The 27,274-nt window shown below is 45.2% G+C and overlaps 1 protein-coding gene across 1 annotated transcript in view; it reads left to right on the top strand.

Annotated features, from left to right (window-relative positions):
* Positions 1–26,023, top strand: part of Slc16a2 (solute carrier family 16 member 2) — a 124,914-nt gene extending 98,891 nt beyond the window's left edge. Inside the window, exons 2-6 of the mRNA XM_057759169.1 lie at positions 10,380–10,524; positions 14,189–14,639; positions 16,060–16,203; positions 21,512–21,740; positions 23,476–26,023. Coding sequence (XP_057615152.1) covers positions 10,380–10,524; positions 14,189–14,639; positions 16,060–16,203; positions 21,512–21,740; positions 23,476–23,696 — 1,190 coding nt within the window. The 3' untranslated portion in view covers positions 23,697–26,023. The remainder of the gene's footprint in view (positions 1–10,379; positions 10,525–14,188; positions 14,640–16,059; positions 16,204–21,511; positions 21,741–23,475) is intronic.
* The last annotated feature ends 1,251 nt before the right edge of the window (positions 26,024–27,274 follow it).

Raw genomic sequence — 27,274 nt, 5'->3', positions numbered from 1 at the left:
ATATATATATATAGAGAGAGAGAAATATATAAATGTAGCCTACTGAGTTTGTTTTAGTTGTTTGTGTGTATATGGATTCAAGGTTGAATAGTAGTCTTTCCCAGGGATGTGTCCTCTGATTGATTATCCAATATTGCTCAGGTTTTTAACGTATTACTGGATGAAGGAATAGTTTGGGGGTGGAACACTTACCTAGCAAGATCAAAGCCTTTGATTCAGTTCTGAAAGAACAAGTATGCTTCTTATTGTACCACCAGGTACTTGAAGACAAAGACTGTGTTTCTATGTCATTCGTCATTAGTGTCTGCGGAATAGCCATCTGAATATGTTAAATCACTGTTCAATAAAGTAATATCATATATGGCTGAGTTGTTTGGAAATACATTTAACATTAACAAGTATGTCAAGACACGTTTCTCTTTTCCTCCCACTGAACAGAGCTGGAGGAATGGCATGGAATCGTCATATATCTTAAATGCGGAGCTTTGAAGCCAGCAACCTAGAAAGGCCAATGGCAGCAAAGCTCTCTGAGAAGCACAATTTCTCCCTAAACGACCAGGAAAGGGCCATCTTAGTCCGACAGTGACCCCGCTACTCCAGCTGAATGCCACAGAGGAAAAAATGTACCCCACGCATCCTTTATGAACAGAAATCTAACCAGGAGCCTAGACTTTTATACTCTCAGCTGTAACATAGTCATAGTGTCCCTAAAATGCTTGCCTTGCACGGTAAGGCAGGGTCAGAGAAAACTTGAGTAGTGAGCTAGGAATTTTGTCCTCTTTCAGCAGGAATAAGACCCACTCCTCCCCTACAGAGCTAGAGAAGACCATGTAGAAAGCATGGACTTTCACCTTTGCCAAACCGTAACCTCTGATCACACCTTCCCTGGTTTCTGGAAAGTACCAAGGTGGTATCAATGAAGGTCAAGCAAGACATTAGGGCTTTAACCATTACTTAGGGTAACGTCAGTTGAAGTCACACAGGAAACAGTACCCAGGGAGCTCTGTCCTTCCCAGAAAAGTACCAGACGAAGCCTAGTGGTGATGTTGAAACATACACCATCCCCTCAGCAATAACAAGGCACCTTTCTCCCCCAAAATGTCTAATAGTGGCAGCTGAGAAAAGCACATGGGCTTCTATCCCCATTTGGCAGTAATGGAATCGTACTTGGCTGGTGAGTTGTCAAACGTGTCCTGCTTTTAATAAGAGCTGGACACTTATCATATCCAAAAATGTCCAGGATAAAATGGAAAATCGTTTGTCAGAGCAAGGGCAGAAAAATTTTGCCTTTAGTGGAAAACAACCCGTTAACTGACAATACCAAGGTGACACAAAATTGGTGCGTATCTGGCAAGGATGTTAAAGCACCTGTTATAAAAAGTACTTAACAAGCCATAACAATAACTCTTGAGTGAAATAAGAAATACAAAATATCAACAAATAAATAGAAACCTAAACACAAAACAGTGGAAAGTTCTAGAATTGAAAAGTCTGATATCCAAAATCAAATAAGTCTTACTGGAGGGACTCCACAGCAGAATAAAGAGGAAATGGTCAGTGAACTTGAAGGTAGAACACTAAAAATTATGCATCGTGATCAACAGAAAGAAAACAGATTAGAAGAAAAAAAAAGAACAGAGTCCTAAGAGCCTATGGGACTATAGCAAAAAATCTAACATTGTTGTCATCATATAATTCCTGAGAAAGAGAGAAAATGTGGCTGAGAAAAATAAAAAAAAAAAAAGATGGCTTAAATTTTCCCAAAATGCATTCGGGAGGCAGAGGCAGGTGGATCTCTGTGAGTTCGAGACCAGCCTGGTCTACAAGAGCTAGTTCCAGGATAGGCTCCAAAACCACAGAGAAACCCTGTCTCGAAAAACCAAAAAAAAAAAAAAAAAAATTCCCAAAATGTAACAAAAAGACTTAAATCCACAGTTTCAAAAAGATGAATAAATTTCAAAGAGGATAGACTCCAAGCAATCTATGTTAAGCCACATTGTAGGCAAACTTCTTAAAACTAAGCACACACACATTTAAACAAACTTCCATCTAAATTCTTTATAAGAGAAAACAAAAGGTATTTTGTTCGGAGATGAGAAAGTCCTGAGTGAATGTGCAAAGAATCGATGATGTCCTGAGTATTGTTGACATGAGGACAGCCATGTCAAGGACCAATGCCTCTTTCCCGTGGGAATGGCAAAGCTATCCCAGTAGAGTTGAAGCTCAGAGGGATGGCAACGCCTACTTCAGGTCTGAGTGAGAACTTTAACAGTGCATGCTGGTAGTAGTATTTACAAATAATTGAGCAGTTCGTGCAAAACCCAGCAACTGCAGCTTCCTCCTCCCAGACTTTTACACTCTGAGCCTGCTCACCTACTGAGACCTCATACCGAAAGTAGCTAATTCCTTCCTGCTCTGCTGTCCATAGTAAACAGGATGAGGCTCTAGGTTGCTGCCAACAGTTTGTGCTCTCCATCAAAATGCAGATGGCCCACCTGACCCCAGCTCTTCTGTACAGGAATCTCTGCTTGTGTTTTTTCTTCATTTCCTCGCCACCCTAGTCAGGCCAAGGCACCAACCTGGCGGTGGGGGCTGCGAGGAGTAGCACCTGAGTCAGACATGGATGGACCATCAGAAACTCGCGTCACTCTGGCAAGGGGAGAAACACACAAATAAAGACAAAGGAAAGACTAAAAATAGAGAGGGGAGCACGATTGTAAACATCAGAGTGAAAATGGGACAAGGAGCATCTAGAGATCGGTAGATAGATGCTAGCACTCTCAAATTTTATGTACGTTCATGGAGATTTTAAGGAACTACGGAAGTAGGGTAAAAGCATCGTAGCTTCATCATTTTAGACTACGCTCAAGACATATATTTGCCTTTGGTTTCCTGAAGGATGGGCAGTTTGGCTGCTTGAGAGGAAATGGGAGAAGGATTGAGGAATAGATCTATTACCAAAGGACCAAGTGCATTCCCATTTTTTCTTTGTGTTTGTAGAGTCTTGTAAGTGATTCCTTAGACTCCTGTGGTTTCCTCACAGGAGGGCAAGTTCTGTGAAATTGGATCCCTGGGGAGTCCAGCTTCTAGACACTTCTAGACATTGCCCCTTGGGCTGTGAAGGGACTGGAAACCAATTACATTACTCTTTGCAAGTTTACCAACTAATTAACATAGCTGTCTTAAGAGTAAGGGGGAAAATGTTCAACAAGTAGGAGGGGGTTCCTTGTTGCTGAAATTCACCCTTCCAGAAAAAAAAAATTGTGCCTAGTTTTGTGGCCCGACTCCTTCCAGACCTCAGCAGTGGTGCCCTTGGCTGTAACCTGGCAGTGAATGCCCTTTTGGGTGGGGACTCCTTGGCTAAAGCATGCAGACCACTGCCTTGGTGAGCTGGGCAGCTTGCTGTGGTCCAGTTCTTAAAAGCAGCCCTGAGAGAGGTGCATTTGAAGGGGGAGATCTTACTGGTTTTCAGGTTTTTTTCTAGTTTTTGAGCTCAAATAACCCTGGGCCAGAGACCACATGTTTTGTTTTTCTCTCTTCAGTAGGGTGCCAAACATTGCAGTGAACCACCCCCAAACTAACTGAAGACCCATCGTGAACATCTAAGAAGTAGAAATGGGGGAGGTGTGGGGAGCAGAGGAATCCCTGAGTGAATGACTTGGGCACAGTTAGGTCAAGGACCAATGCCTCTTTCCCATGAGAATGGCGAAGTTCTTATCACCTGTGAGTGAGGCTCAGAGACATGGCGCAGCCTTCCTTGGGTCTGAGTATGAATGTGAGCAGTGAGCCACAGGTACTAATGTTTACAAATGATTGACCATGTGTACAAAAGTTAGCAACTGCAGCTCCCTCCTTATCAGAACAGTCCAAGGATGGAGTCGTGTGCGGGATGCTCTGAGTGCTTGTGAGAAAACAAGAGTCTTGTGACCTGTTTCTTAAACACAGACTTGTTCTCTGAATGTGTTTTCACGCTTCTCCCACATCAGATATAGTGACTAGGAGAGAGTTGACTCCAGCTGTCGTTATTCATATGCCTCTATGAAAAAACAGCTTTTTGCCATGTTCGTCTTGTCCTTGTGATAAACACCTTACTCGTGTGATTCGTCTTAACCCTCGGAGTATAAATTGCCTGATGCCCTGAAAAATTAGCTATTGTATGAGACTTTAGTCCACCTCATTTCTGCACACCTCCACCAGGTTCAAACCACCAACTAGAGTGGTAAACACCTCCTCTCAGGTGTTTATGATACCTAGAGAGGCATCCTAAGAGACTAGTTAACCCCTTCTCTCTGTGTTACATATAATCAACACGCTGAGGTTCTGGGTTGCTGTGGTAGTTGGTGCATCTCCATCAGAGTGCACACAGGCCAGCTGACCCCAGCTTTTCTATATGCATGTCTGTCTGTATATCTTTTCTTCATTTCCTAAGCACCCCTAATCAAATCGAGTCCCAGCCGTGCCTGTCATGATGGTATTTGTTTTTCTTATTTATTTATTTATGTATGTATTTATTTGTTGGTATTTGTTTTTCTGTATCTGGCTTATTTCACTTAGCACAAACATTTTCAGTTCCATCCTTTTTTAAGACTGAATAAAATTCCATTGTGTAGATGTATCACATATTTTATCTATTCATCCGCTAATGGACATCTATGCTGGTTCCATTTCCTAGGTTTTGTGACTATTAGAACACTAAACATGGATGTGCAAGTCTGTCTATGGTATGTTAACTTAGAGTCATTTGATCCTATTCCCAGGAACTGGGTCATATGGTAGATCAATTTTTAGATTTTGAAAAATCTTCATAGGAATTCCCATGTTATCCACAGCAGTTTACATTCCCACCAGCGGTGTATAGGAGCTCCTTTCCCCCCATATCCTCGCCTGCATTTGTTTGCTTTCATGATGATAGACATTCGGATTAGGCTGAAATGAAATCTCAAAGTAATTTGAATTTGCATTCCCTTGATGGCAAAGGATCATGACCACTTTTTCAAGTTTGTTTTTGTTGCTATTGTTGGTAAGAGGTTCTTATGTAGGTCTCAGGTTCCCTCTGGTCATTGTTCTCTTTGTTATGCAGAAGTCTTAAAAGCAAATTTCAAAAACCACATACTACATTTATATAACTTTTTAGTATTTTGTTTTTCTAAAGAGAGTCTCATGGATCCCAGGCAGAACTTGGATTCAATATGTAACTTAGGCTGACCTTGAACTCCTGATTCCCTGTCTCAGAATCTCAAGTACTAGGATGACAAGTATGTGTTATCATGCTCAGTTTATATAACTTTTATGAAATAAAAATATTATGAAGATGCAAAATAAGTTAGTGGGTATCGTTAAGAGTCAGGGACAGTGGCAGGAACATCTAGCATGCCTATAAATGGATGGGAAAAAGGAGATCTTTGTGATGTTGAAATAGTTGTACATCTTAATTTGTGATAGGAATCTTTACATAATAAGAGGATATAGAACTATAAGTATGTATCATACCACTGTCAATTTCCTCATTTTAATATTGTACTAAAGTTATAAAGGAAGGTTGGGTGAATAATTCATGGAACCCTCTGAGCTGTCTTGACTGTTTTCTGTAAATCAATTAGTATTTCAATTTTTTAAGTTTTTAAAAGTTATATTAATTTTAAAAGCTATGTCAAATAAAGTGTAAGCTTTCTTGTACTACACAAAAGATATTTTATGAACCTAGTTATCAGTTTTCATTGTACTGTAGATAGTCAGAAGAGCCCAACTAGTTTTTTCCTCTTTCACAATACAACTGAGGCATTTTTAAATTGGGCTAGAACAAAATATATATGTACCCCAAGTAAAACCTCAAAATGCTACACCCTACTTTCCTGCCCTGCCACTTTTAGTGTCAGGAGCTGAATCTAAGGTCTCATACATGCTAACCAAGCACTCTTTCCACTGAACCTCTGTCCCTGTTAAAAGCAATGTAAGATTTAGAGATATATTTTACATGTGGCAATAGTCACACTTTTTTGTGCTCACATGTGTTAACACATGCCACATACTACCACTGAAACATTGTTGCTAAAATTCCTTCCCAGGGTGATACATAAGCAGTGTCTACCCTTCTCCTAAGTTCCTGATGACAAGCCAAGACACAGTTCTACCAAAGTTCACTCTGGGGAACCAATGAGTTTATTGGACTTCCTTACAGAGCATAGGTAAGGGGTTACTTACAGGGGTTTGGGTGTTCCTTTCCCCAGCAGGAAAAGCCTTACCCAGGAGGGATGAGAGCTTCTCTACAGCCACATAAATAAAGCCGTCATCCAGTCCTCTCCATATATTTTTTTTCCTCTTCCAGGCATGGACAATTAAGGTAGCGTTTCATACACCAGGTGGTATGAAGCAGGATAATGAGAATCTCATGGCCCTCTCTGTCCTCCCTGCCCCTCTCTGTTGGGGTATAAACCATCAACAACCACAGCTGGGGTGGTCTTTCTCAAAGGGGTGCAGCTGAATGCCCCAAGATGTCAGTTGCTTCACTCAGAGAACACTCACAGCAAACACACACTCTCAAAAAAGGACCACCACGGGCACTCCAAAATGTTCCCTAGTGCCTCTCACTGATAAATCTCACCTTCATCTCCTCTTTTTCTGTCTCCATAATTTTGTTCTTTTCTAGAATTTCCTGAGTAGGGTCATTTGAGTTTGTCTTCTTTCACTTAGCATAACACCTTTGAGAATTATCCAAGTGGCTGTGTATATTACTAGTTTATACTATTTGTGGGCGTGCTGTATTGATGCATACTCATTTGTTTATTCCTTGTCCGTATGTTTGAACTGTTGCCAGGTTTCAGCAGTTATGAAAAGAAGCTTCTGTAATTATTGAGAACTAGGGTTGTTGGACTGCTTGGCGGTTAGCTTTCCCCACCTTGATAATATAAGCAGGATGTAGTGCATGCTAGGCACCAACTACTGTCTCTAGCTGCTCCCTCATCCCCAGGTATAGGGTTTTGTACGGAGACAAATATTAAGAGTGAGATTTCACTGGAACATGTTAAGAGCATGATTGACTTCACAAGAAATTGTCAAGCAGAGTGTGAGATTTCCAGCTCCTATACGTCCTTCCAGTACTAGGTATTACCATTTCTTAAGTCGTCTTCTTTGTAGATGTGTAAGGGATGTCTCATTGTGATGTTTCCTATGTATTTGGTTGGTTGGTTTTGGTGTTCTAAGACAAGGTCTTACCATGTGTCCCAGACTGGCTTTGAATTCTTAATCTTTGAATTCCTACCTCAGCCTTCCAAGTTCTAGGATTACAGGTATGTGCCAGCCAATTTCTGACTCTCAATGTAATTTTAGTATGCACTTATCAAATGATTAAAGATATTTATCAACTTCTTATGTGCTTAATTGATAATCTCTGTGTGTGTGTGTGTGTGTGTGTGTGTGTGTGTGTGCGTGTGTGTGTGTATGATTCATGTTCAAATCTTTTATCTGGTTAAATTGAAGTATTTACATTCTTGTTGAGTTGTGATAATCAGCTCAGACTTCTGTGCTGGATGTATCTTTTACCAGATATATATGTTGCAATCTGTTATCTGCGTTTTTATTTTTTGTTTTTTTTGTTTTTTTTTTATTTATTGAAGATTTCTGCCTCCTCCCCGCCACCGCCTCCCATTTCCCTCCCCCTCCCCCAGTCAAGTCCCCCTCCCTCATCAGCCCTAAGAGCAATCAGGGTTCCCTGCCCTGTGGGAAGTCCAAGGACCACCCACCTCCATACAGGTCTAGTAAGGTGAGCATCCAAACTGCCTAGGCTCCCACAGAGCCAGTACGTGCAGTAGGATCAAAAACCCATTGCCATTGTTCTTGAGTTCTCAGTAGTCCTCACTGTCCGCTATGTTCAGCGAGTCCGGTTTTATCCCATGCTTTTTCAGACCCAGGCCAGCTGGCCTTGGTGAGTTCCCAATAGAATATCCCCATTTTCTCAGTGTGTGGGTGCACCCCTCGCGGTCCTGAGTTCCTTGCTCGTGCTCTCTCTCCTTCTGCTCCTGATTTGGACCTTGAGATTTCTGTCCGGTGCTCCAATGTGGGTCTCTGCCTCTGTCTCCTTTCATCTTATAACTTTTAATATTTATTTTGCATATCTATGATGTGTGTATATATGTTTGTGTGTGAAGTTACGTAGAGGTCTCTGTCTTCACCTTCCACCTTGTTTAAGGCAGGGTCTCTCTTGTGGTTTGTGGCTATGCTGCATACTCCAAGCTAGCTGGCCCATGAGCTCCAGGGGGCTCTCCTGTCCCTGCCTCTAGTATTGTAGGAGTACTAGAATTACAGGCGCAAGACAGGATGTCCATTTTTTAACGTGGGTTCTGGGAATTCAAGTCTTCAGGCTTGTGCAGCAAATGTTTTTCCTGGCTGAGCCATGTCTCTGGACCTCATAACTATTTCTTTTTCCTTAAAGCATGGAAGTTTTAAGCTGAATGTGGTGATCCAAATCTGTAATCCCATGTTGCTAAATTTCCTTCCCTGGAAGAGAAGTAAACAATGTCTATCCCTTTTCCTAAGGTCCCACTGACAAACCGAGTCCACCGAAGTTCACCGGGGAACAAACAAGTTTATTAGGCTTACTTCAGAGCAGTGGCTGAGGGATTCGACAGGAGCATAGGTGACCTTAAAGTGGCCACACTGAAGGCTATACCTAGCAGGGAATGATGGCTTCCTAGTGGCTGTGTAGGTAAAACTCCCTCCTTTTATCCTCTCCCACCTATGTCCTCTAGCTCCTCCCCCAAGACCAAGGGCAATCAGGGAAGAATTGTAAACAACTAGTTGGGAGAGGTGGTTAGTTTGAGACCAGCCTGGGCTATATCAGATCTTGGTTGGTTGTTTTAAGCAGGAATCTTAAGTTATGGTAAAGTCTAATGCATCAATGTTTCACTTATGGGCCATAGTTCATATGAACATTCTATAAGACCTTTGTTTAAATGAAAATTAAAATGATTTTCTCCTATATTTTCTCCTGGAAGTTTTATACTTTTACATTTAAGTCTAAGGTCAGAGTTCCGTTGATTTTTATGTACAGTATAGCTCTTCACATTTCCAAAGCTCTCTTCTATATATGATTACATCTTATCATTATTTTATTTGAAAACACTTTGAGGGCTGAGCTAGTGCTGTGGCTGAGTGGTAGAACACTTCCTTAGCATGTATGAGTCCTTGTGTTCCCCAACACCGCTAAGGTAAGGGGGGGGGCACTTTGAGAAAAGCACAAGAATTTTAATCAGCACCCACAAGTGGGAAATTCGATTAGCAAAGCTTCGTATGATTTCCCAAGGTCCCACATATCATAATGGGTGAAACTGAAATGCATGTCCAGATCCCCGGCTATCCTGGGCCAGGAGTTTAGAAGCTGGGCAGCTAGAACTCAGAACACCAGCTTAGCGAAGTGAAGAAGATTCCTAAGAACAGTTTCTCTTTGGCGCTGAAGAGGCCCAGGCAGGCACAGGCAGTGGAGTGGCCCTTCCCTCTGGCCCACTTGGGGTTGTTCACTTGGAAGGAGAAAGAAACCGGCCCAGCGCCTTTGCTCAGGTGACACTGGTTGAATGCTTTTTGATGATGATGATGATGAAGTCTTGGAATGAGTTCAGAGGAGGACTCTGAAAATAATTACAGAGTTACAAAAGTAAATTAAAGCTGAAAAGAAAAGTTTAAAGGAACTAAGATTATTTAACCTAGAAGAGAGAGGCTCAAGATGAAACCCGATAACAGCTTTTAAACAAACAAAAGACTTGGGCGCTCCTTCTAAGAGCTAAGCAAGGGGAAATGGGCTGGAAGAATGTGAGTAAAAGGGCAACGTTCCTCCTTGGTGAGGGCTGTTAGAGGCACGACACCTCTGGAAATAAGATCAACTCCTTGTGAGTTTGGGGGTCAGAGATTTGCCAGAGGTGGGCTTCAGTGATGGGTGGAAGCGTGTGGCTTCTTTGCCTGTCTCGCATAGAGTCCCTGGAAATTTTCAGACGGCCCCTGAAATCTGCTCTATATTCTAGCACAATTCCGGGAGGCATTTTTGGCTGTGATCTTCCCTGCTCCTTAATCGTCACATTTAGATTTGTATCCCAAGGACTGAAACAAGCCTGACCCAATCCTAAAGCTTACTCTAACTCTCCTCACCCCTGAATTCAAGCATCTCAATTCCTAAAAGTGCATATCTGGCCTAGCATCCCTGCCTTCTATTGCAGAACTGACTAGTCCAAATCCAGCACCCACATTTCAAATCTGTTTCATATCTCATCTCTTTTTGCATACCACTCGGAATATCAGCGTCACCTTGGAAAGGCCAGAGAAGACCTGAGGTGGCAGCAGCAGCATTAGACATCACAGTAACGCCAGTGTCTCTGTGCTCCTTTTCTCTACAGCATGGGTTGCAGCCCTCGCCATGGGCATGATCTTCTTCTGTTCTCCCATTGTGAGTATATTCACGGACCGTTTGGGCTGCCGGATCACAGCCACCACCGGGGCTGCTGTGGCTTTCATTGGCCTCCACACCAGTTCCTTCACCAGGTAAGGCCTGGAGTTGCTGGCTACTTTTCAAGGGTGAGAATTGGCTTCTTTCTTGGGACTTCAGCTAGGAACACTGTTCTCATTGCAGAATCCCCTGTGGCTCTGTCCATGTAGAGCCCTCAAAGACCTTGCTCCCAGGACTCAGGATCACCTGCAACTCACTTTATGTAGAGTCTGAAGGATACATCTGCCAGGAATACCCACCCCCCAAAAGGCCTAAAGTTCTAAAATATTGTGAGGAACCTAAGCCTGGTAGTTCACAGAGCAGGTCAAGTCCTGCTTTGACCACTGAATAGCTATGGAGTAAGAAAGTCTGGACCTCACTTTCTATATCTTTCAGAGATCACGTGGCTGCTTCAGATCTCTCCAAGCTCCCCACTAATGTGGCACACACCACAAAACCCTGACTTTCCTCCCAGAAGACTCCTTAAGTGAGCTAACATGAAGCCCTAGCACTCCCAAATCAATCTTCAGCTGAAAAACAGATACTCTGAGCACACAGCTGGTTAGCATGTCTGGCCCTGTTCTGGGTGGCTCGGGCTCTGGAAAGATGGGTGGATGACACAGATAGGGACTCTCATGTCTCAGGCATGGGAAGGATGGTTAGCAACATCCTCCCACTGAAGTACAGCTCCAAACCCCAGCCACCCAGATGAAACTCAAGTCCTGGGTTCATCGGTCGCACTCGTAGAACTTGTTCATGCTAGGTGAAAAGGCTCCATACACATGGATTTCTTCCTTCTCTCCTGTCAGCCCTGCACAAGCGTGTGTACAGAGGAGGCGAGGATGAAGACCCTATCCTACAGCAAGAGAAGTATGAGATTCCCAAACAAGGTTGAGGACTTTCTGCCATACACTTCGCAAACTGTAGTATCCCCCTACTTCCAGTCTGCCTGGGTCAATGTAAGAGCATAATGACCTGGACCCACAAACATGGCCACAATGACATGTGTGGAATGGAGAGTGAGCTAACTTGAAAGAGACTTGCTTTCTGAGTATGACTCCCAAGAGAAAACCATGGCTCTCTGGACTTAAGTTTCCATCCACAGTGGAGAATGAGACTCATGTTCTATCTCAGCTAGGCCCTATGGGAGTGAGCCAACTGTCTTAATGACTTGAGCATTTCCGGCTGCCCAGACTACCCTCCAGCAAAGCTTAGATTTGGCATGCACTGTGGTGTGTTGGTTCCGACCCATCCAACTAGGACAAGGGAGAGGAGGAACCCATATCCTGCCTGGAACCTTCTCGGCCCTCTCAAGACAACAGCTCTAAACTTTCTGAGGACCCTTCTGGTGGTCAGCCTCATTATCCCTGCCCAAGCTGGTACCAGATTCTTGTGGAGATGAGCTAGGCCTCTGAAGTGTCTCTAATCTCAATGCTACATAGCAGAGGCTTGTTTCTTGAGGCAGAGCACAGCAAAGTGTAAACAAATTAGCACCATAAGGATCTCATTTCCTCTGCAGCCCACATGGGCTGGGGCACGGGGAGGGGGAATGCACTTAGATGTGCTTTTTTCTCCTGGCACTCTTATCTCAGCCCACTGGAGGAGGCATTTTTCTCTCTAGCCCATGGCCCCCTATTCTGTTTGCTCTTTCTTGTAAGAACATTTTCAGAGCCAAGAAACTCTGGATGGTTTAATGTCCAGGGAGAACAACATGATTCTGCTTGTGGCTAGAACTTCAAGTCATTCTTCCCATTGTCTCACATCAGAGCTCTGAGTCCTTTTGAATGACTGGAACAGGGCACAGCGCAGGCAGCCCTGAGGGGCCTTTAGCAGGCCCAACTCAAAGGTCTCCCATCCTGGAGGCCAGTTAGAAACACTCACCACACAGTACCCTGAACTGAATCCCATGTTTTCCCCCAAGATCCCTTTCCTCAAGACTAACTCAAGACTCCTTTGGATAAGGGCCCAGCCCATCCAATCCCATTGGATACCTACAATCTAAGGGGAGAAGACCCCAAGAAGTCTGACAGAAGAGCAGTAGTCAACTTAGCTACAAGTTCAAAGTAGAAACAACCCCCTATTTAGTTAACTAAACCCCCTACTCATGGTCAGTGACTATGAGCAGATGGGAGGCCATAATAATGATAGTTTTCTTGGAATCAAGGGGCCACTGGCAGTGAGTATAAAAGCTGGGTCTGTGTCTGAAGAACAAAATGAGTATTGGTTAATTTAATGGCCAGATAAGAACTATTGCAAAATATACAGAAGCATCCAAAAGAAAACAACTCTTCACTAGGTTGGGCCAGTATTATGTGAGGGTAGATGCCAGCCAAACTGACCTGCCCATGCATGGCTTTTCCCCGTCTCACATTTTACCTTCTGTTACAGACGCTTGTGGCAGAGCAGGGCCCATGAGTTTTAAACAACAGTCTTTCTCAGTCAGGCCCATAACTTGAGGCTTCACTTCTCTATCAATCAAGAAGGCTACTTACTCGAAGGGAACTAATCCATGTTTCATGGAGCAACAGAAACAGAATTCTGAAAATTAAAGGGACTTCCTAACTCACAGTTCCTGTATACATTACCTGGAGCTCGAGATAAAAGGCTTGGGCTATCTGGACCTTGGGCAAGGAGGCAGAGAAAGGAAGTTCTCCTGAGATAATTGACCAGTCTTTGAAATATTAAGGGTCCTGAGAATAATGACACACCAAAGAACCCTAAAGAACAGTGCAACCTTCCAAGACCAGAATCTTGGCTCCTTGCAAGCCTTTGTTGTTACTTGGGATAAAACTTTGGTCCCCCAGTCTACTCATAGTGTCTAGGTAGGAAGTAAGGGGAAACTATTCTCTTGAAGACACAGACTGGCTCCTGTAGCCCCTCCCCTGACCTCTGCAAAGGCCAATTCTGCTTTTCTTTTTCTTTTTGTTTAATCCTCTTTCATTAGATGCTATAATCACACAGATCTGGATTAAAGTCCAATCTTTTTCTAAAAAAAAAAATAAGACAGAGTCTTGCTGTGTAGACCAGGCTGCCCTTGAACACCTGATAATCTTATCTTAGGCTCCTGAGTGCTGGGATTACAGGTGCATGCCACATATGTGTCCCAAGGCCAAGCTTTTTTTAAGTGCCTGGACAAGGCACATTTTATTCTTGATCAAGAGGGTGCATTCGGAAGAGCTGGCATACATCAACAGACCATGCACTTGTTTTTTAGTCTAACTTAGGTGGTAACTATGTCTTTTCCCCATTGGCTGGGGTCTGGTCTCACAGTCTTACTCAGCTGGCTAGTCTTAAAAACTGCAGTGGTGGCCCACACCTTTAATTCCAGCACTTGGAAGGCAGAGGAAGGTGGATCTCTGAGTTCAAGGCCAGCTTGGTCTAGAGAGTGAGTTCCAGGACAGCCAAGACTACACAGAGAAACTTTGTCAAAAAAAAAAAAAAAAAGAAAGAAAGAAAAAGAAAAAAAGAAAGAAAGAAAAAAGAATAGAACACCAAGAACTTTTTTTTTTTATCTAGAGTTACTTTAGGCAAATTCCCTCTCAGGGCCTCTGAATCCCCATCTGCAAAGTGGGGTTCAGAGGTTCCTTATCTGCTCTGCAGATTGGTGGCAAACAGGACTGTGGGTAAAGCTGGAGGAATGGAGGTTGCCAAGGACACGAAAGGGAGGCAGGTAAATTGCTACCAGGCTACTGAGAATAGCTCTTGCTGTTTCTCCCACAGCTCCCTAAGCCTGCGCTACTTCACCTACGGGATTCTCTTTGGTTGCGGCTGCTCCTTCGCCTTTCAACCATCACTCGTCATCCTGGGCCACTACTTTCAACGTCGCCTGGGTCTAGCCAATGGCGTGGTGTCTGCAGGAAGTAGCATCTTCTCCATGTCATTCCCCTTGCTCATAAAAATGCTGGGGGATAAAATCAAGCTGGCCCAAACCTTCCAGGTGCTCAGCACCTTCATGTTTCTCCTTACGCTGCTCTCACTCACCTACCGACCCCTCCTGCCCAGCTCCCAGGACACCCCCAGCAAGAGAGGTCCCCACACGCTGCGACAGCGCTTTGTGGCTCAGTTCAGGAAGTACTTCAACATGCGTGTGTTCCGCCAACGCACCTATCGCATCTGGGCCTTTGGGATCGCTGCTGCCGCTCTTGGTTACTTCGTCCCCTATGTACACCTGGTGAGGAAGAAGCTGACCTCAACTTATATGGAGGCCAAAGGGTGGGGGTGGAGGACATTGGAAGGGCAGAGCTTTGGGGAGGGGGAGACAGAGCCAAGCATGGTTAGCTCAGGCCTGTAGACTCAGCAATTGGGAGACTGAGGTAGGGGGATTGCTGTGAGTTTGATGCCAGCCTAGGCTACATACACAGCAAGGCACTTTCTCAAAACAAATAAACAGAAAGGGAACAAAGACTAAAGAAACAAAACAGTGATTGGAGATTGGCAGAGAAGTAAAGAGCACGGTTCAAAGAGAGCCTCAGTGGGAAATGAGGGTAGTTCCTTAAGGGCAAGGCCCATGATCCATAGTTTCTCCCATGATAACAGTTCAGATGGAAACCAGGCCTGACAGGCCTGAAATCCTAACTACGCAGGAGGCTGGCAAGAGGATTGCAAGTTCCAGGCCTGTCTGCACTACAGTATGAATTCAATCCAGTCTGGGAAATTATCAACAGTGTGTCTCGAAATTTTTTTTTAAAGCTAAAAGAGGGCTAGGGCAGCAAATAAATCAGTGATGGAGTGTTCGCCTAGCATGCACAGGGTCCTAGTTTCATCCCTAGTACTGAAAACAAAATGTTCAATTGGAGAGATGGGTTTAGGAGGCTAAGCATCACTGAAAGAGTGGCTCAGATGACCCAAGGTGTGCTTTGTAAAGACTGTTCTGAGGAATTCTGGTCTGTGGTCAAGTGATTCTGTTCAGGAGAAAGCATGTATGGGAACTCTCTAGATCCATAGTATGTAGTAATCTCTTTGCTATAGTGACAAATCCTGCAATTTAAAAGCCCATTCAGCTGCTTAACCAGCCCCTACCAAACTTACTTGGCCACAGAACTGCTGGTTGTAGAGAAGCTGTTATTCTACAGACTATGAGGTTTTGTGTGTCCATGTATGCACACTAAGGATGGACCACAGGCCCTTGTCCCTACTAAGCATATGATCTACTACAGAGCTATATCCCTAGCCTGTAGACCCCGTGTTTTGTAAAGCACATTTTTAAAGGTTGCCTAAGGTGATGGACCTCATCTTCTAGTGACCTGATATTTTGGCCTGTCAGTTTGAAGTCATTGTATGGAGACAGCATAGAGGAACACCTAGGTTTTCTAGGTAGTTTGTCCTGGCAGGGCTTAGAAGGCTTGGAAGTGCCTAGCCCTGTCAACTGTTTCTCATAAGTTCAAATTCCAGAGAGTCTAGGATAAGTAGCCTTTGTGATTGCTAGAAGCAGCCAGGGGGCTTTTCCAGGAGCTGGGAGGTACTACTCCAATCGTAGACTCTTGTCCCGGTCTGGGGACGGGAGTAGTAGAAAATCCTGGATACTTCTGCATTTAACCAGTCAGTTCCTCTTTCTCCTCCTGTTCTGGGAATCCTGGTGTTATGCTTTTCAGACGAAATATGTGGAAGATGAGTTCAAGGAAATCAAGGAGACCTGGGTGCTCTTGGTGTGTATTGGGGCTACCTCAGGCCTCGGACGTCTTGTGTCAGGCCACATCAGTGACTCCATTCCTGGACTTAAGAAGATATACTTGCAGGTGAGTAGCCACGTGTGCACAGCCTATCACAGGTTACCCCTTGGCTCTGCAACAGGCTGTAAGGTGAGCCACTGCAGTTCTCTGGGCCCCAACGTTGCACATGAGAGATACTTAAATTCTCTGTGCGTTGGTTTCCCCTGTTCCTCCTTCACTAAAATGGAGTCAAGATTCTATGAGAGTTTGTGTGTATGGGACCTTGCAAAACATATGACAGGTAGTTTTGTATTAATAAGAGCCCAGCAAATGAAAATGGAAAACTCAGGCCACGAGTTAGATGTGTCCCCCAAGCAAGATTTGTTCATGGGTTCCTTATACTATGTTGAAATCTGAAACACTCTCCAGCCCAGTGCCTCTCTCTTCCAGGCTCAGGTTCACCACCTCGCACATTTCCAGAGCTACCTTGTTAGCATCAGGCACTAGCTCTGAAATTCCATCCCTGGCAGAGATAGGCAGATCTCTGTGAGTTCAAGACCAGTTTGATCTACATAGCAAGTCCCAGGACAGCCAGAGCTATGTCGAGATACCCTTTTTCAAACAAACAAACCTGAAATTCCATCCTGAGGATGGACACCAAAATCATGCCAGAAAAAGCCAAACCTCACTCCTTCTCTCTAGCCCTCACTGTCCCATTTGTGCAGCAAGCATAACTTTCCCCTTTCCTAACTTACCATAAAAGCAAAAATCAAAACAAATAGAGAGATGGTCCAGTTTAGTCCTCTGACAGTGATACAGGTTTTCTCCCACTGTGGGCAGTGACCACCCGGGTATTCTAGTGATGTCTTTTTCTGTGACCTGGTTTTTGTCTGGTTTGAATACAGGCAGTTTTTTGTCTCCCTAACAGCAGTAGTACCCTTCCTGGCCTGGCTCATGGTTCTGATCCTGCAACCAAGCTTGCCAGGAGATGCCAGACTGTAAAGGCCTGTGGAAGACCAAAAGCAGCCACAGAACACAAACAATCACAAGTTACCCACCAGGAAGAGGTTGAGTTTGAACTCCTTTCTCTCCTGGGAAAACCCTAAAAGTACTTCTGGTGAGGCCCTGACAAATTGTAGTGGGAATTCCATGGTCATTGGCAGAGCCAAATTAGTTCCTAAATACCGTCAGGTGTCATAGATAAGGATATGATTCATCTTTCTGTGGAATTTGATTCTTCTGGTTGCAATAGCTGGTGACTGCTGCCCCAGAGTTATGGGTCCCCCTGTAGTCCACCCAGGCCAACCTAGCCTCACACTGCAGGAGAAACTGAGGCAGCAGCGTCTTCAACAGAAGTGGCAGAGCTGTGCTCCTGCGCAGCGTGCTTCTCATATCCTATTGTCCTAGTTTGCTTTCTACGGATAAGGTAAACACCATACAGAAGCAAACACCATATATAACCAAAAGCAAATTGGCGAGGAAAGGGTTTGTTTTATTCTACATCTTATATACTCCATCATGACCGGAAGTCAGGGCAGGAACTTGGAGGCAGGAACGGAAACAGAGGCCATGGAAGAATGCTACTAACTGCCTTGCTCAGCCTGCTTTATTATAGAACCAAGAACCATCTGCCCAGATATGACACTACACACAGTGTCATATCTACATCAATCATCAATGAATAAAGTGTCTCATAGTCAGCAGGGTAGAGGTGGCTCACGCCTTTAACCCCAGCACTCAGAAGGCAGAGGCAGGTGGGTCTCTGAGTTCGAGGCCAGCCTGGTCTACAGAGCGAGTTCCAGGACAACCAGAGCTGTTACACAGAGAAACCCTGTCTTAAACAGACCTCCCAAAGAATTGTCCCATGGGCTTGCCTAAAAGCCAATCTAATGGGAACATGTTCTCAATTGAGGTTCCCTCTTCTTTAGATAACCCTAGCTTGTGTCAAGTTGATTAAAAAGAAAAAAAAAAAAAAACCACCTAACTAGCACACCTGTATTTCTCTAAATTGTGGATAGCAGGCCCAAGTCTGAGAGATACGTGAACTGGCCAAGGTCAAACCAAGGGTTTGTGACTAGGATAAACAAATTATGAAATGTTTAATTCCGGTGCAAATATCAGCAAGTGCTTTATCAGAGTGGCTTTTTGCATAGGAGAATATGTGCACTTCCAGCCCCTTTTGCATGTCCCGCACCATGGGCCCTTCCTGCCAGTGTTAGCAGCTTCAAGATGGCAGAGAAGAAAATAAGGCAAGCTGGCACTGAGCCAGAACGTTCTTTTTCATTGAGGCAGCAGCCCCTGCCTGGTGCTGTAGCTCACATGCTTCTCTCAGCATGGTTCCCAGCAGATAGCCGAGGCCTAGATTGCTTTTGCTTTTTGTTGTGCAGTTAGAGCTCCAAGGGACAAGGAGGCACAGCTAGTTAGGGGCTGAGCTAGGTAGAATCCGGGACTTCTGCTGGCTTCCCCCATTTTCCTTTCTCATACTTGACCCAGTTTCACCACTTAGAATAATATAAAATAACATTAGAACGGAGCTGAGAAATCATCATCGCCATATAGCCTAACTCCCTCGTGTTATGAATTTTGAGAGCGTGGGCCTGGGGCGGGTGTGCTTCAGACAGTAAACTGATTTCCTTGTAAGTATAGGTACCTGAATTTGGTCATCTGACCCCATGGTTTTGTTGTTCTTGTTGTTTTATTTTTGCTTTTTAATTTATTTTTTTACTGATTTTTATTGAGTTCTACATTTTTCTCTGCTCCCCTTCCTTCCTCTCCCCTCCCCTTCGACCTTCTCCCAAGGTCCCCATGCTCCCAATTTACTCAGGAGATCTTGTCTTTTTCTACTTCCCATGTAGATTAGATCTATGTATGCCTCTCTTAGTGTCCTCATTGTTGTCTAGGTTCTCTGGGATTGTGCATTGTAGAATGGTTTTTCTTTGCTTTATGTTTAAAAACCACTTATGAGTGAGTACATGTGATACTTGTCTTTCTGGGCAGACCCCATGTTTTTAAAAGCTTGACAATAACAAAAGAGTGGACAGCAAGATGGCTCAGTGGGTAGAGGTGTTTGCCATACAAGCCTGACGACCTGAGTTCAATTCTCTGTTCTCAGAGTCAACATAAAGGTGGAAGGAGAGAATCCACACTACAAAATTGTCCTCTGACCTCCACATGCACTCTCTCTCTCTCTCTCTCTCTCTCTCTCTCTCTCTCTCTCTCACACACACACACACACACACACACACACACACACACGGTTGCGCTCTCTTGGAATCCCCAGGGAGGGAAGGATAAGAGGGTCTCTGGAGCGTGATAACCAGCTATTGTAGCTTAATTGTTGAGCTTCAAGCCAGTGAGGGACTCTTTCTCAAAAGAGGTTAACAGTCTTCCTGAGTGAACTGAAATTTTCCTCTGGCCTCCACATATGTGTTTACACATGCACATGCATCTGAATCCACAAATGTACACACACACACACTTTTTCAAAAAGAAAACTGACCATTTTAGGACCAAAGCACAAGACAATGAATGAACTTCTTTAAGTTTTTTTGGTTTTTGGTTTTTCAAGGCCGGGCTTCTCTGTGTAACAGCTCTAGCTGTCCTGGAACTCACTCTATAGACTGGGCTGGCCTCTAACTCTCAGAGATCCGCCTGCCTCTGCCTCCCAAGTGCTGGGATTAAAGGTGTGCACCACTGGCTTCTTTTCAGTTTTTCAAGATGCTCCATCCCGGGAACTGGTAACCTCCTTTGCTCTCAGTGTCAGCTGCAGAAATTAGGCATGGGTAAGGAGAGGAGGGCACAAGGCTTCAGATTTTCACGAGCCACCCACCCTGTAGACCCTGTGGTTCCCTAAAGTTGATAAATCCAACAGCCATGCCAGGTATCTAGCCCCTGAATGACTACTAGAAAGTCTGTTAGAAAGGAAATAGAAACAGCATGCCAAATGACCTCATCTGAGACCATTTTTGAAGCCTGTGCTCCAGTTTGAGGAGGGATTATAAATTTCCAAGCCTTGACTAGGCCTCATGGAGGATAAGAGAGAACTAGATACAACAGTTAGCAATTTCAGCTGATGAAGATCAGCTAATGGGCTCCTTTGTCGTATATAATAATACTAACTCTTAACTGCCATGATCAGCTTGATTGATAGGTGGGCTTGATTTTAGCTCATGGTTGCATGTGATGCTCCTACAGGAGAAGCTGGGGTGGCTCAGTTCTTATTACCAACTTCTATGTAACTACCTCGAAATGGCATGAACCAAGTTCAAAGTCTCCCAATAAAAACATTCTAAGATACCATTATCTTCTCCAGAAATCAGCTCCTAACCTAACAAAGTCATTGTCAGCAACAACACAGAAAAGCTGGAGGGCATAAAACAGATTTGACTTCTATGTGTTCCTGGGTTTGTTTCCCTACCTATTGGTCAATTGTAGGCTTTCGGAAAATCTGCGGGCATCTTAAAGTCTTAGTAAACAGATCGGGTCTTAGATCTGGCCCTGAGATGACCTGGCTCAACCGGCTGCAGTGGGCTGGGAATGGGGTCTCCTCTCTATGCCCATAGTCCCAGGCTTCAAAAGTCTGGCTCACAGACACAGATTGCAAATGGCCTTAATTAAAAAACAGAGAGAGGATAAGGGTTCCAGAAGAAAAATATAAAGCCTAGTCTCTAGAAAGACGGATCCTTCCATTTGGAGTCATTTTGCTCAGCCCGAAGAAATGACAGTGACTAGTCAATGCTCCTAGGCTGCTTTTGGGTGCTGCAGATACCTTTATGTTGGCTTAGCACCCTTGCACAGCCTCTCTGTCGCCTTCTCAGAGTATCTTGCCCTGTTCAAAGGTTCTCAGAGCCACGATGTCTGAAATATCTGAGAGAGGGGATGTGGCCCATATCCTAAATCATAAGAAAACCCTAGAGAACCTCCCAATGGCATCTCTCAGGCCCAGGTATTTCCTAAATTCTACCCCAACAAAGATTTAAAAACTGCACTTTGCATTGAACCCCCTGTGTAATCATCAGCAAGCCTTCCTTGCCTCCTCCCTTCCTCCTCTCAAGCCTTACTTGATCTTTGAACACCAACATAGCTTGATCCCAAATCCTGTCTCAGGATCAGAAAACAGAAATAGTGATTCCTCCCTTGGCTCAGGATCCATTGCAAAGGCCAACTTCTTTGGCTATGGGCAAGGCAAACTCTCACAAGGTTTTTTGTTTTGTTTTGTTTTTTAATCCTGTTAGATTCAACTACACAGGGGCTCTCTTAAAGGCCAAACCCCTCAGGGAAGGAAAGACTTAGACAGGGCTTCAGTACATGCTGACACTCCACGCAGTTCCACTTTCAGATGATGGCAACAAAGATCTCAGCAAAGAAATGTGATTTCAGGTTCTTGTTTCTCTAGGTCCTCTCATTCCTGCTCCTGGGCCTGATGTCTATGATGATTCCCCTGTGCCGGGACTTCTGGGGCCTTATCGTTGTCTGCCTCTTCCTGGGTCTATGTGATGGCTTCTTCATCACCATCATGGCTCCGATTGCATTTGAGCTGGTGGGACCAATGCAGGCTTCACAGGCCATTGGCTACCTCCTGGGCATGATGGCCCTGCCAATGATCGCTGGGCCTCCCATTGCAGGTGAGGCTGATCTCTGAGGAAGGTGTGAGTCCTGTTTTCGAGGGGGAGGGCCTAGCGCTTTGGAGCCCCTCTGCTTGAGACCTCTCCCCCACCCAATTTCCTGTAAAAACATCCTTGTCAGAGTGCATGAAACCCCTGACGGAAGAGAGTAACCATACAAGGGCATGGGTTATCCAGGGCTGTCTGTTTCACTCGCATTTCACTGTAGACAGCGAGGCTCCTTCTAGAGAGCAGAGAGAAAAGTAAAGTTAGCCTGCTCGATCACTGTGCAGCCTAGGGTGACCTGGTAGACGAAGCTGGCCTCCAACTCTTCCTCTTCCTGATTCAGCCATCCAAGTTGTAATACTTTTTTAGGTATGCACATCACACTGGCTTTGGTCCAAGTTTCTCTTTACTCTCTCCACAGTGGCATGATTAATTTTAAGTCAGTTGAGTAAAGGAAGAGGTAAAAGAGAAAGCTGGCCCTGGTTTTACTAAAACTATAGACACCCTCCCCTTCCTGCTCTTCCTCTACTGGCTTTGGAACTGAACCCATAGTGAAGATTTAATGAAGGAAATAGTCCAGGACTGGCCAAATGCTGGTGTTGACATCTCAGTGTGCAAATTTCTCCCTCCACCCCCCTCCCAAAAGAGCATAGTGAGTACTAACGGGACACAGGAAACCAGAAAACCAGTGAAGAGAGAACTCTGTCTCCTTTTCAGGGAGTTACTGCAGACATCAGCTTGTTTGGTCACTTCCCCTAGGCTTGTTAGATGAGCTAATTCAAAAGAATCCTCCCGGAACAGCATTTTATGTGTGAGGCACTGTAAGAGCTCTGTGTCACCGTGGCAAATCTTCCCCCAAAGCTCTTATGCAGTGTGAACACTGTCCTGCCTACCAGGAAAAGAGCCTCTACTCACCCAAAGAGTGCCAGGGGAGTCACAATTCTGTCCACTTGGCTTATTTCCTGAGTAAACAAAGGGACAAGGATCTTCTCACCTTGCTTAGGTAGTATTTCTGGACTCATCTTTACAGTGAGGCCCCTCCTATTAGCTTCCAAAGTAAGCTTTTCAAATCAAACACACCCCATAGTATTGGCAGCCTGAAGAACCCAAAGGACTTGTGCATAGATGAGCCAGAAGAAGATACATTCAGCTCAGCTTCCGCCTAGGGCAACTGGAACTTCAGGGAAAAGGTCAACAAGAGGGCTAGAAAGTGGTTGCCATGCGAGCCTCCTGATCTAAGTGTTACCCCTGAAATATATGTAAAAGTGGAAGGAGAGACAGCTCCTCCAACTTCTGCATGATCACCGTGTAATGCATGTGCCCCCACACACATCATACACAGGCAGGAATAATAAATAAATGTAAAATAAAACAGGAATTCAGCTGAATTGCTGCACAAGAACAATATGAGGGTAGGAGGGAGGGGGTTGGGGACTTCCACTATGAACCATTCTCTTCAGTCTTTTGAACTCAATTCCTTTGTAACTCTAGCCCTAGGAGTGACTGAAAGGTGGCTAGTAGCTTAATGAAAGACAACCCCAGAAACTTTAAAAGTAGCTTCATTAGCATCTTTGCTGATGAATATTCACCTCAGGGGCATTTAGCCTTGAAGTTGAGGGAGTTCCTGAATCAGGGCAGCATAGTCCAACACTCTTGATTGGCCCTGGGCTGGCCCTAGAAGAGGAGAAAGAGAGCATTTCTGGATTGCAGGGAAAAGCTAAACTAAGCTCATGTCTCTTGACCCTTTCAGGCCTCCTTCGAAACTGCTTTGGTGACTACCATGTGGCCTTCTACTTTGCGGGTGTGCCCCCCATCATTGGGGCTGTAATCCTCTTCTTCGTCCCTCTGATGCATCAAAAGATGTTCAAGAAAGAGCAGAGAGATTCCAGCAAGGATAAGATGTTGTCCCACGATCCGGACCCCAACGGAGAACTGTTGCCAGGCTCCCCTGCTCCTGAAGAGCCCATTTAATCCCTCTGGCTTGCCATCATGTGCTCCTCCCCCACCCCACCCCTCCATCCCACCCTGCTCAGCATTTACATTTTTGCCACCAGCACACTTGTTCCTAAACCTGTGCACACAGCATTTCAGCCACCTGACCATCTCCTCTGAGCCAACGCTCTCAGTGTTCCAAACTCATTAAGCAAATTCTCCCCCGTGAATGCCTTGAAACTTGCCAGGCCCTTCTCCCAGGATCTGGGAAAATGTGGGATCACCCCCTGGCCTTTGGATCCTCTCCATACACTTTCTAGCCCCTCTGGGGAAGAAGAGAAGGATGAGGAGGAGGGGACCTCTGGCCCCAGCTTGTTAGTTACCCACTACAATCAACTGCCAAAGGTGCTACTGTGTCCCCAGAACCCAGTAGGAGGGACCCAAGCCTCTGCTGAGGGATTTGTTGCCATCCATCCTTGGGAGCCATTTGGGGGTTATGGGAAGGAAAGCCTAAAGAGACAAGGACCTTGCTTTGTACCAGCGTTCCTAAGGGCTCTGCGGCACCCCATGGTATGGTTGGTTAACCATCTGCTTCCCTTTTCCCTTCCTTCTGTTTTCTCTCTACTGCCTCCTCTCCATTTTCTTCCCCTCTATTTCTTATTACTGTCATAGACACATAGGTGCTTGAAGAAAGGAGGAACCCAGAGCTTGGGCCAATCAGCTTCATTTCGGCCCAGACCATCCCTAACACTAGCATTAATCCTGCTCATCTCAGGCAGAGCTACATCTCACTTTGGGGCTCAAATTGATACAATTATAGACTGGAAGAGCAGGCTATCACCTAGGGAAGGAATCTTAAACACTACGGAGTTCCACATAACACTCACTGACTTTGACAGATTAACCAAGAGGCCTTCCCAGTTTCCCATCCTTGTAGCCACCTGTCAAATGTGAAGAAACTCCTTTCATCTCATCAGACACAGGGGGAATGATGACAGCATGCTGGCATGATGCGGGGACGGGCGTTGCTGTGGTTACCAACTTGTCGAAGGACCAACTCCTCCATCTCTCACTTTTCATAGCAGATCAATCTTTTCACCTGGGCCAGGCCAGGAACTGAACTGATTTAGGAAAAAAGAAAACCTTACTGTGTTCCTAGATCCCCAAAAGACATAGGCAGCAACTGCACATAGGTCGGACAATTTCTTTTAGGAGGCGGAAGCTACCTTAGCCTTCATCACCCAGTCTGTCCCCCATTCTGGGCATCCTGGGCCACTCTGCTGAATGCAGGTGCCGGAGAAAGTAGGCTCTGGACCACCATTATCCCTTTGAAGTTGGTGCCAGATACTTCCCTACAGCCAGGCTCTGGGTAACAGTCTTACTGAAGAGCATTCCAAGTGCCCCTAGCCAGAGGCAAAGGGTACTGTCAGCCTTGTCCGGTTGCACAGCTCACCTCATTAGGAACTCAGCCTCTCTCCTCCCCGTCTTTGGGTGTCTCTCTCTCTCCTCTCTAGGCCTTTGTTTATTGTATTCCTGTACCCAACCTTTCATCATCTTTTGCCAGGCATCCCTGGCTGTTACTTGGACCCAACAATAACTTGCCACCCCAAGCCAGGGTCATCCCAAGGCCAGGAGGATGAGGTTGCTCTGAGGGGCTCCAAAGAATACAATGGTCCCCACACATGAGATTTTCCGTTACTAACAGGCAGCTGGGGCATAGTTGGCCTCTGATGTTTCATTCAAGGCCAAAGTCCTGAGCCCCCCTCCGCTGGTCCCTGTCCAGCTCTTATCAACTCCCTAAAGGAAAACTTATTGGTTCTTGGCTCTGAGGACAGGAAGGGGTGGAGTTACTGTCCTGTCAGCTCAAGCATCTGTGGAACAGGAGAAGCTGGGCCCCAGGAGCCCTGTGACTCCCATGAGAGGTCATTGAAAATACTGGAGCAACAGTGCCTCTGCTTCCATTCCTCCTTGCCCCACCCCCTCCAGATCACTTTGGGGGCAGGGGAATGAGTGTGCAGGGCCTCCTTTGTTGCTGCTGGCCCGGATGGCTCTTAAGAGTCAGGCTGTCACTCACTTCTCTCCAGAGGAAGGAAAGACATTCACAGGTCCCAGATCTGCCCATTCATGTGTCACCTACATTGGCAGGGTTTCGATTTACTTTTTTCACGCATGTGTGTGTGCACGTGTGGACTTGTGTGCTTTCCGAGAGACTGTTGTTTGGCTCAAGCATCACAGTATTAATATTTAGAGCAGGAAGCAGCCTCTTAGGCACCACAGTTAAAACTAAAAGAATGAACAAAATTTCAGAGCTTGAGATCTGGGACATTTAAATCCTCAAGGGGTTTGGAACAAAATAAACAGATCTAAACGTTTGATTTGAGTACGTATGTTGCCTACAAGGGCGTCATAGTTTTAACCTGCTTAACAGCAGGAGATTTGGCTTCACAATTGAAGTTTCATTCCAAACAGTATTTCTGCCTGGTTCTCTGCACGCAGGGAAAGCTGACCGGTGGGAGAGAGAAGCTGAGAGAAAACTGTTTCCGGTTGAAATGTTTCATGGTTCTCTTTAATGGGGAAAGTGGTTACTTCACAAAACGAGAACATAATTACTGACTGAGTTGGAATGGAGGCCCTGTCAGGGCTAGGCCACCACCTCGAAAGAAAAGTGCCAGGCTGTAAATACACAAATACACTGAACCTCCATCTGTCTTCCTTTATTTTATTGCAGAGGTACTTAAAGAGGTTACTGTAGCTCAGTTACATGAGGCCACAGTCACAACATCTGGAATGGAAAGTGATAGATGAGAGACAAGATTGTAAAGCTAAGAGCAAACTTAGCCTTCCTCCATTTTACCTTGATTTTAAATGGGGAAAGTGAGGCCTAGTGCTAAGAAAGGGGTTCTTACAGATTCATCAGGGACAGAGAAAGCTGAGAGCATGCCTGCCTACCTCCTTCGCTGTGTGACAAGCTCCTTTCTAAAGCACTGGCAACAAACTAGCTCAAAGCAAAACTAAAAGTTGAGTAAAATTTCCCTTTCAGCATACCCCATCCCTTCAGCATCATCCTTGCTCCCATCCAACACACAGCCCTAGTATTGGCTCGCCCTCCCAGCCACCTTCATGCAGCCAAACGTCCTTCCGCTCCCAACAACCCAAGAGGTACTAAGAAGATCTAGCTCCTTTTGTCCCTATACTGGACAGAGTGGGAACAAAGAGCAGGAATTGGTTTCCTTTGAGAGAAGATGGTTTACCACCCAGCACTTGGTCTTACCACCCAGCGCTTGGCCGTTGCTTCTCCCTGCTCAGTACAGACGCCCTTGGGCTGCTGGCCTCCTCACCTCCTACCACTAAGGCTAATTACTCTGTCCCGATGCCAGGCCCCAAGCTTTCTCACCCAAGATCTTCTGCCCCCTCAGTGCCTCCTCCAGACTCCCCCAGGGCTCAGTCTGTGTTTGATCACTAAGGATCATTATATTTCAAAGCTGTAGAATCCTATAATTTTTTTATGAGCATATGCTCTCCCCCAGGGACTTTTTCATGTCTGAAAAGGCAGCCAGCAGCTCCCTACCACTTCTCCACAGAAACAGAGCAGGCCAGCTGACGGGGATTACAAATCC

Source organism: Chionomys nivalis, chromosome X (genome assembly GCF_950005125.1).
Source record: "Chionomys nivalis chromosome X, mChiNiv1.1, whole genome shotgun sequence".
NCBI lineage: Eukaryota > Metazoa > Chordata > Mammalia > Rodentia > Cricetidae > Chionomys > Chionomys nivalis.
This window is presented reverse-complemented; position numbering and strand designations above follow the sequence as displayed.